This window comes from Sycon ciliatum, chromosome 2 (assembly GCF_964019385.1).
Source record: "Sycon ciliatum chromosome 2, ocSycCili1.1, whole genome shotgun sequence".
NCBI classification, from domain to species: Eukaryota; Metazoa; Porifera; class Calcarea; order Leucosolenida; family Sycettidae; genus Sycon; species Sycon ciliatum.
The window spans coordinates 17617233-17628023 of NC_088644.1; the positions used below are offsets into that span (position 1 = coordinate 17617233).

The 10791-nt window shown below is 50.8% G+C and overlaps 1 protein-coding gene across 1 annotated transcript in view; it reads right to left on the bottom strand.

Annotated features, from left to right (window-relative positions):
• Window positions 1–10663, bottom strand: part of LOC135809008 (26S proteasome non-ATPase regulatory subunit 11-like) — a 19735-nt gene extending 9072 nt beyond the window's left edge. Inside the window, exons 1-6 of the mRNA XM_065322264.1 lie at window positions 10407–10663; window positions 10188–10312; window positions 2356–2427; window positions 1777–1834; window positions 1335–1390; window positions 277–393 (exon numbers count right to left, since the gene is read on the bottom strand). Coding sequence (XP_065178336.1) covers window positions 277–393; window positions 1335–1390; window positions 1777–1834; window positions 2356–2427; window positions 10188–10312; window positions 10407–10602 — 624 coding nt within the window. The 5' untranslated portion in view covers window positions 10603–10663. The remainder of the gene's footprint in view (window positions 1–276; window positions 394–1334; window positions 1391–1776; window positions 1835–2355; window positions 2428–10187; window positions 10313–10406) is intronic.
• Between the last annotated feature and the right edge of the window lie 128 nt (window positions 10664–10791).

The window sequence follows — 10791 nt, forward strand, 5'->3', positions numbered from 1 at the left end:
AGTTGAACCAACAATGAGAACACAAAGATGGTGGAATTGTGCGGCACCGCCGCAACAGGATGCACAATGAGCATACGTGATTTCCACGCAAAGTATGTCACAGCACCGCTCCTAACTACAAGGATAGCCAGTGGACTTCATCCTTATGAAGCCATTGCCCTATTAACAGGTACTACAAACATAGCGTGCACTCCAGAATGGCACAGCTTTATTTAGGGTGGCGGAATTTATCGGCCAGGAATAAAAAAAGAAAAGAACAAGAAGCCACCAGCGTACCTGCATCTTGGGTGGGGTATAGATACCATTGGCCGTGGTTCTAGCTGAGGTCAGTGCGGCGCGGGACTTGGTCACATTACCCAATTTGTAGTATACACGACTTTCCAACAGCTGAACCTAACATCGTTCAAACAACGAACAAACCCAAACCACATACCGCACGCACCATCCAACAACGCCCGTAGCAAGGCGAGAAGCACATGCATAAACACACACACACATGCGCGGGCACACACAGATGCACATAATTATACTCAAATGCATAAACACACAAATGCACACAAATGCATGCATGCATGCATGCACATGCACAAGCACACACACGCACGCACGCGCACGCACACACACACACACACACACACACAGCCACATACACAGCCACATACCAGGAAGGGCAAACCCCCATAGGTGAAGTTGCAGCTTGATCGCATTGAATCAAAACTAGTGAAATCATACCACATGCCAGAGTACAAACACAAGTGGGAAAGTTGTGGTGTAGAATGCACCTGTGATGTCACCAACCATCACCTGCAAGAAAACGCAGTATGGATGATGCATTTATAATGGGGAGGTTTCGCTCTACGGAATTGCGTATGAAAATAACGTAGGAACTGCACGGATTTTCATACGTAAAAATCAGAGCTGTTGGGTTTCGCTCTACGTGGTTTCTCCACGACTGCTAAACGTGCCTTGTTGCTTTGGAGACGCGTTGGCTGCATGCGCCCACCGCATGCACCACGAACAGAAACCGCGTTTTCCATTTCTATTTTGCGCGTGGTGTACGGTGTGTGTACCTTGTGTTTCACGCGGCTTGAACGTTGCCATAGACAAATGCGGAAAATGTGAAAAATATTTCAAAAAGTCCTACGGAGGACCCAATGTAGGAAACAGCTTTCCTACAGAAATCCGTAGAGAGATTTACGTATGAAAGTTGCCTTCGCTCCCCGGCGCGTACGACATACGGATTCTCATACGTAATTACGTAGAGCGAAACCTCACTAATAACAGGCCACTCAAGAAACTGGACCTAGGCAAAATAATGTATATAAACTACTTACATCCACAAGAAGAGCTTTGTCATCTAATTTCTTCAGCTCACGTAGCAAAGATGAACCTGATTGAGAATGCAGAAGAGAGCGGCGATGAGACACTAGTATTGTTTTAAAGGGTTTAACAGCAGCCTGTGAGCCATTGAAGAAAGATATATGCATCATCTTTCCTCGGTTGCCCCCCCATACACACATACACACAATAAACTGTAAAACTCCGACACTCTTCAGTTCCCCTTGGACAGGCACCTAGAGTGCTCTCCTGCGCACTCATAGAATTATGTAGCAAAACATGTAGAGCACACATGCAGTACAGTACTGCCGGGCACCAAAGAACAGAGCGCCGAAGAACGGGCAGGCTAGACTTTTACCAAGCACAGCATACCAATGTATACACGATGACTCAACTGTGCATAGACTGTAATACATGAAGATAAGAATGGTAACTCACCCAGATCCAGGGCAGCAGTGTACTGACTTGATGCAAGGAATAATGCCACCAAACGAGACTATAGTAAACACGCATGCAGAACCGCACGTATGCATCCATGCACATGCACACACACACACACACACGCGCGCGCGCGCGCGCGCGCGCGCACACATATACATACACACAGATACATGAACATCCATGCACAAACACACATATTTCAAGTGCATGAGAAAACGTAATAACAACCGCAAGGTATATGTCCAAAATGCTTTCAGTTACACAACTTCAAGGAACCATGACCCCCTGGACAGGTTTGATACAAAATCGACTGAATCGAGATGTAGCAGTGGAAATTGAGCTTTCTACAAGCAGTGTTGCTCTAATCGCACAATTTTTTGAATCGCTGGTAACAGGTGAAGCCCAGTTTATGTTCACTTTGTGTGGGAATGGATGCGTGGAGAAGAAAAACGCTGGCTGGAAATCGTCCTTGGTGACTGCAGCTCTGCTCATCCTCAGATGAGATGCCGCGACAGCCTTGGACACGGGCAGTAAGTTTAAAAAATAAGCTGTCTATGCGAGGTACTACCGGCTTACCTCTAAGTTCTGTCGCAAGAATGATCTCTTCTCAGCCTTGGCCCATTCAATGCATTCCTTGCAAAGTTCAATCTGTGAGAGTGAAACAGAGCATAAGTGATATACAGTAACCAATAGAGTTCTAAGCACTCCAGCAGAAAGGGAAAAACTCAATGTAATCAAAAGGGAATAAATTTCTTCATGCCAGGACAGTTGCTGTGAAAGGAGCACAGCAGAGTACTAGTAATAAGTGCTCACTGGAAAAAGGCCCCTATCAAGTATCGGTGCAAATAAATTTTAAATTACCTGCGCAGCTGGGGCATGCTCGATGGGTCCGATCATGGACAGGATCGTTTCTAACAGTATAGATCTCAGCGCGTGCACTGCGCATGCAGCCAAGCGTGCATCAGATGTGGCATGCAGAATTTTTACCAAACACTGACTATTTTTTCTGCAGAAAATTGAGATCTTCAACCAAGGAGAAATGGCTGAAATTTCCTTGCAAGGAAATGTTGACTACAGGCCACTTGCGTACGAGGATCTTGTTTGGTATGCTGGACCGCCCCTGTGTTCTGGAATCGATTTGTAACATTCGTTGCAAGGTGCGAAGCCGTTTTCGTTCCAAACGACAGGGTTCTTTCAGGGCTGAAAATGGCGACCATGCCGGTCGTTGCCACGATCTCCGAGGTGAAAATCACTGGATTTAACCGGGGAAAAGCTCTGGATTTGATGGTAAACCGTACAGACATACATGATGTTGGATGTTGAGAGCTGGCAGGAAATTTGACCGAAGCGTTCATGCTCCACGTGGCGCGAAAGGTGACCACGATCGTTCTTGTCCATTTCTACATTTCTGACATATCGCCGTGCATATGGCGGTTGTTGCAGCGACATCGATTGTCAGGTGTGGACGGGATTTTGTTTGTAGTCGTGTGGAGACGGGGTTTGGTTGTGACAGGCAACAGGAGCGGCTCCCGAGGATGGAGAAAGCCAAATCTACTCAAAGCCGACTTCACTATCGCCGATTTTCTGGCGGCGCATTTTCACTTAGTTGCACAAGCTGTGAAATCGTCAGATGATATTAGCCTATCAGTGTGCCCAGAACCTCTACTGAAGCATTAGCTTGAGTAAAATTTCTCTCTACAGTCCATTTCAAAACTATAGACGCGTACCTAGGCAAAAACCGTTATGCCAGCATCTATACCACATAAAATCTGTGATCACTTTGTGCATAAATTTTTCCAAATTGGGCGTCTGTTATCCAATCCTTTAGAAACTATATGAGAGTAATTGTGGAGCGATCCTGAGCAATATTCCGAAAACTATTCTCAAAAAGTTCCAGCCAAATTTGAAATATTTCAAAAACCCTACGCGTCTATAGTTTTGAAATGCACTGTAGCTCTCTTTCTCTCTCGCGGTCTCTCGTTCTCTCTAAAATGTTCGAACTTCTAGATCAAGGTTGACCTGCGTCGGGGAGTCGTCAAATACCGACTCCCCGAGCTGCATTTTCGCCGGTTTTGGACATTCGCCATTTTTTTTAGTATGCCATCGCCGCGTTCAAAAATCGATTACATCATTGTCTGCGCAAAGCCCTGCGCAGTATCTGCGCTGATATCCCTACAAACAGGTGTGTTTGACTGGTTGGCACTGATTTCGTAGTGTTCAGGACATGTTCTGAACACTCCGACCCCAAGGCTGGAGCAGCCAGAGCAAGTTAGTTGCAATCGCATGAAAGCTGCACCACGGTAATCAGGCAAGATAGTCATTGTTCCGTTTCATTCGGAACCGCTGCTCTGACTGATCCACTGAATCTGATGGTGATCTGGATTTGTCAAAAATAAACTAGCCTTTTGAAAACTTCCGGAAGGTCAACTTCCTAAGGAGTAGGTTGTACGCTTCACAAATTGTAGATTGTGGATCAGGGGCGTCGGAAGGTATTTTAGTGTGGTACGGTCAGCCATCTGAAGTACAATTTACTCGTGGGGGAGGGGTGGCTGAGCCGAACGTTTTGGTAATCTAGAGCCCAAATCAGTGCATTTTATTGATTCACGGGGTACTTGGGGCAAATAGTGGTACGGTCAATACCGTAGTGACCGTACCGGTGCGACGCCCCTGTGAATGCATCGTATGTACATTACGTAGCAACTTGAAACTCGAATGCACACACATACATACGTGCCTGCTACCTCTGTATTAAACTCAGTAACAGGTGGTACTTACAAAATGTTGACTGAAGAGGAACTGTAACCGACTTGTTATAGTAACAATAGTCCTGCCAATACTTATTATAGTCTTTCTGCTAGTACTTCTATTCTGATGAGTGGTGTTAGTATTCTTGTTGTCTGGCTCTCCCAGAAGTGTTGTTGCCTTATGCTGTCATTCCAGACATAGATGAGTCATGACCCGTTCATGCTGTGCACGTAATTCACTCTATCCTTTAGGTGTCTTGTTTCACCATGGACTGCTGTGTCCATTGTTCACCTGTCACGCTGCATGGCTTCTGTATCCCTACCTGGCTGTCTTTGCTTTCATCCTCGCTCCCGCTGCTTGCTGACGATCTCCGAGTCACGCGAGGAGTTCCCTGTTAGTTTTTCCGGTCTTATCTCTGAGATAGGGGAGTCAGTCTACTGCCTGCTTGGAAGTGTTCAGATCATACATTCTATCTCTCTTTTTACAAACCTTTTCTAACCGAGAACTGGTGTTGTGGTTGATTGCGCATGCCAGAGCGTGAGGACTAGTTCGCTGCATAGTCTAGTAGTAGTTCCACTACAGCGTGGTGCCGAAACCCGGGACCTGGGGGCTGTGGCTGCACTGGTGTCTGTGTGCGGTCGGTAGTCGGTACTACTAGTGAGCGTATTCGCAGTCCGTGATGTCGCTGAAGGCAGATAACTATCTGCGCGCATTCCGTGGAAAAGGTGAAGATTTCGGTACGTGGTGGCTGAAGTTTCTGGCACTGGCCGATATCTCTGGATGGGATGATGACGCCAAGAAGACGAAGTATATCCCATTGTTTCTCGATGGAGATGCGTTCCTGGTCTTTTCGAGGATGGCGGATGCGGACAAAAAGAAAGTAGATGAAGTAAAGGCCAAGCTATCGTCCGCCTTTGCAGTTACGCCTTCGCAGGCGTATGGCAAGTTCGTAAACAGGAAGCTCAAGGTCGACGAGTCCGTAGATGCGTACGTTGCAGACCTCCAGCGGCTGCTCGCGCTGTCTGGCCACGCAGCCGGTAGCGACACTGACTCAGTGGTGATCGAGCAGTTCATCGCTGGCCTGGGTGCAGAGTTCGCTCGCTCCGTGCGGATGTCCATGGCTGGCAAGACGCTGAAAATCAGCGAGTGCGTTGAGCAGGTACGCGCACTGCGAACGGCTGCGGAAGCGTGTGGTGCTGTTTCCGAGGACGTTTCTGCCGCTGCTGGCCCAAGTGATCGCCCTGCCAGATCAAGTGCGACTGATCGCGGGACCGTGACCTGCTACTACTGCCACGAGGCTGGCCACATTCGTCGCAACTGCCCCAAGCGCAGCTCGAAGTCAGCCAAGACGCCCTTGAACGCTTACAAGGGGAATCAGGTGACATGCTACTTTTGTGACAAGCCTGGTCACACGAAACCCGATTGTCCTGACAGGAAAGCGTGGCTGGACTCGAAGAAGCGTCCTGCTGCTGGCGTTACGGAGCAGCAACCCCGACTTCCCAAAGGCGAGTGGGACCCCAGCGATCCCTGTCTGTGCACGGTGACAGCGCAGCGCGGCGGCCTACCGCGGGTCTTCGTGGAGGCACGCAAGAACAGTGTGAGTCATCATTCTGACGAGTGGCACCGTCTGCGATCAGTATTGGACACCGGTTCAACGCGTACGCTGATCGATAAGAAAACTGCAGAGCGAATAGGAAACTTCGATTCTGACAGTGCGTACTCTGAGAATCTGATTGCACTGGATGGGAAGTCGCTTGACGTATGCGGCACAGTGCAACTTCAACTGCGCAGACTGGATGGCCCAGTGCTGCTACCAGTAACCGTAGTGACAGCGGTGGTAGTGCGAGATTTGACTGCTGTATCGGCTAACATCCTGGTGGGCAATGACGTCGTGGTCGGTAATGGTGGCGTACAGCTTCGCTACGGGGAGGACAACTCCCTGAGTGCCGTGACGTTCGGTACGACGCCAGCAGCCGCGTGTACCACGGAGCCAAGTAAGGATTCGCACCCATCTCCACATGTCAACGTGATCCGCGATGGTAAGGACGTCATCTTGCGGGTGAATGACGGCGAAGTGAGGTGGCACGCGGAGCAAGGCCACTGGAGCCTGAAGTGGTATTGGCAAGATGGTGTCGAGCCCTGCCACCGCATTGGTCCGAACATTGGAGAGTACTCCAGGAAGAAGCTGTCATCCAAACAGGAAGAGCAGTTTTGCGCTGAAGTTAAGAAGTGGATTGATGAAGGATGGCTGGTACGACACGATCCAGATGTCCATGGCGAACCAGCGGCGGTGCTCCCTCTTCTCGCTCAGGTGCAGGAGCACAAGGCTACAACTCCGGTGCGTCCCTGCCTAGACTACCGCTTTCTTAACGCCCAGCTCACGTCACAACCAGGCCAGGATGCCCCGGTGTGTGAAGACACGTTGCGAAAATGGCGGCAGGACGGCGATGCAAGCGACTTCTGCCTCCTGGATGTTCGGAAAGCGTACTTGCAGATCCGTGTCGAACCTGAGCTCGTCCGCTATCAGACCGTGCTATGGCAAGGGAAGAGATACGTTATGACTAGAATGGGTTTCGGACTCAACATCGCACCGAAATTCATGGACATAGTCATCCAGTGGATACTTCAGGGCTTCCCGATGGCCGACAACTATGTCGACGATATCCGAGTTCCGCGCAACAACGTCCCGGCGGTTGCTGCTAGGCTGCTCGAGTACGGCCTGCCGACAAAGCCCGCCGAGCCGATGGCTTCCGCTCGGGTCCTTGGGCTGCAGCTCAGCACGGGCGAAGGAGGTGACACACGCTGGACTCGACGCGACGGCATCAGCCTTGATCTCCAGCGACCAGCGACAAAGCGGGATTTGTTCAGCTGGTGTGGACGCCTCACCAGCCATGTGCCTGTCTGCGGGTGGCTACGACCTGCTACCAGTTTCCTGAAGCGTCTAGTCGGAGGTGACACGCCGTGGGATCACCTCGTGTCGGAGCAAGTGCTTAAGTTTTGCGAAGAGGTGATGGCCCGGCTAGCAGGTGATGGGGATCCAGCCAAAGGTGTCTGGTCAGTGACACCATCGACCAGTGATCCAGAGCTCGTCGTGTACACCGATGCATCCGATGTTGCCTTAGGCGTAGTGGTCAAGGATGGCAGCGGCGTCATCGAGGACAAGGCTTGGCTGAGGAAATCACATGACAAGCGTCACATCAACGTCACGGAACTGGATGCAGCGCTCAACGGCCTTTCGTTAGCAGTATCATGGGGTGCGAGACGCGTCCGCCTTGTAACCGACTCGAAGACGGTGGCCAGCTGGCTGCGCGATACTTTGGGTAACATCCGGCGCATCAGAACAAAGGGTCTCAACCACGTGCTGGTGCAGCGCCGTTTGCAGATCGCTGCTGACATAGTGGCAACAGCCGGCCTGAGTGTGTCTGTCGAGTGGGTGCCGACAGATCAAAACCCCGCCGATGCGCTGACAAGGGTACCGCGTACCTGGATCAAGTACTTCAAGGAGCAAGAGGGAAAGGGTAGCGTCTCCGTGAGTGCGGCTGCTGGCGAGGCCCACGTTGTTAGCCCAGTGCTGCGCGCAAGGATAGTCGAGGGTCAGGCGAGTGATGAGGAGATCCAGTCGGTGATCCACTGCCTAGAGAACCAGCTGCTCGTGCCCTCATCCTACAGCAAGGTGGCAAGAGAGCTAGTCGTCCGAGACCGAGTACTCTTCCGGAGTGTCAAGCTAACCCTGGATGGACAGGTCGAAGTGCCGGTAGTTCCCGACGTGCTGGTCGGTGAAGTTGTAGCCATTGCCCATCACAATTCCGGACATGCTGCCTGGGAGGCGACCTACCAGATGATTCGAGCTCGTTGTTTCTTCAAGGACATGGCCCGTGTGTGTCGCAAGTACATCGCCGATTGTGAGCAGTGCCGAGCCGCGAACCCGTCTGGAAGCGGACAGGCGTCACCTACACGCCCTGATATTCCTGGCCGACCCTGGAGTGAGCTCGTCCTAGACACGCTGGAGCTTGGCGAGAACAGCAGCGGACAGTACCATTGCGTCTTGGTCTGCATAGACACATTCACGAAGTGGGCCGAGATCTGTCCACTTCGTCGTCACGACGCCGCCTCCGTTGCCGCAGCATTCACCTCAATGTGCGTACGCTGGGGAGCCCCCGATGTCGTCAGGACGGACAATGGAACAGAATTCCGGAACGCCATCGTGGAGTCGCTGTTCAAAGTTATGGGGGTTCGTGTACGAACAGGAGCCGTACGACATCCTGAGTCTCAAGGCGCCGCCGAGCGTATGAACCGGTCGCTGCTAGGCCTCATTCGCAAGGTGCTAAGCACGACGTCTGACTGGCAGCAGGATCTTGATGTGCTCCTGTTCTTCTACCGAAACCGGCCTCACCACGCCACGCGACTGTCCCCCACCGAAGCGATGATTGGCTGGCGGCCACGGCATCTTGTTGTTGAGACAGCTAATGATGATTGCCTCCTGAGCGAATGGGTGACGAAGCTGGCTGATCGCACGGCCGTCGTAAGGGACTTGGTAGAGTCTGAGCTAGCCAGCGCCGACTTCTTGGAGTCTCCATGCCGTGCCAACCCCTACTGCGTGGGCGACCATGTACTGTATCGACATCCAAGTCGCCGTCAGAAGCGCCTTCCGCCGTTCCAGACAGGATGGACCGTGAAGCGGATTGTGTCGCCCTCCACCGTTGTGATCTCTCATAAGCACGGTGCAACAGGCGTGAAGGAGAAGACCGTCAACATTGACCTGTTGAAGAGTGGTGTTCCTGAGGAAGCCGACGCCGACGCAGAGCTGCACCCAGACGTCGATGATGACAACGATAGTGACGACGGCGGACCTGTCTGGTGGATCGAGGCTGACGCAGGTGATAGTACTAGTGATGTGCCCCGTTATGGCCTGCGCAGCCGCACCAGCATACGACCACCGAGTCGCTACACAACCTAGCTCGGTTTGGACGACAGTCCCTATTGTTACCAGGTGATGGGGTGAAGAGGAACTGTAACCGACTTGTTATAGTAACAATAGTCCTGCCAATACTTATTATAGTCTTTCTGCTAGTACTTCTATTCTGATGAGTGGTGTTAGTATTCTTGTTGTCTGGCTCTCCCAGAAGTGTTGTTGCCTTATGCTGTCATTCCAGACATAGATGAGTCATGACCCGTTCATGCTGTGCACGTAATTCACTCTATCCTTTAGGTGTCTTGTTTCACCATGGACTGCTGTGTCCATTGTTCACCTGTCACGCTGCATGGCTTCTGTATCCCTACCTGGCTGTCTTTGCTTTCATCCTCGCTCCCGCTGCTTGCTGACGATCTCCGAGTCACGCGAGGAGTTCCCTGTTAGTTTTTCCGGTCTTATCTCTGAGATAGGGGAGTCAGTCTACTGCCTGCTTGGAAGTGTTCAGATCATACATTCTATCTCTCTTTTTACAAACCTTTTCTAACCGAGAACTGGTGTTGTGGTTGATTGCGCATGCCAGAGCGTGAGGACTAGTTCGCTGCATAGTCTAGTAGTAGTTCCACTACATGACAAAATACTTCTAGTAATATAACTCGGTTCATTGCTGTTCATGGTATTCCTTCAACCGTTTACTCACACTCACACACTCGCGCGCGCAGGCACACACAAACTCGCGCACACACGCACTCACTGCAGATGTCGTCTCCGAGTCCAGCTGGAGAAACAAGTCCAGCAAATTCCTGACGAGCTTCGCCGACTTGGCTTTGGAAATGCAGCTTAGAAACGGGCGGATATATTTGACAAGAGCGCAAAGGTCTGAACACAGGTAGCGCACAAAGGAAACAACACATTGCCGTTGGCGTACAATAACATGATAGGGCGTGATGGAGACCTTTGTTTCTCCTCTTACCGTCTTTCAATTTGTTTTCAAACATAAGTTCACCAAGCCGTTGAATAGCTTGCTCCTTCTCTTTTATTCCTTCATCGTTGCTGGAGTCCACGTCTCTTCGAACAACTGTATACAGAAACTCCATGGCCTTTTCAGAAGGCATGTCTCGGCTTTTCTCTACGGCAGAAACTGCCTTGGTTGATGATTCTACCGCCATCTCGCACCCCAGAATCCAGGACTATTCACTTTTCAATTATTTTGGTAGAGGAACTAGCTACCCCAAAAAATCAAAACTTTTTGACAAAACTTTCAAGTCTGCTTGCCGATCGATGACCTAGCTCGTTGATGGGGTTTCCCCATGCAACAACATACAAAAACACATGCGATACCAAGACAACGAAAATGG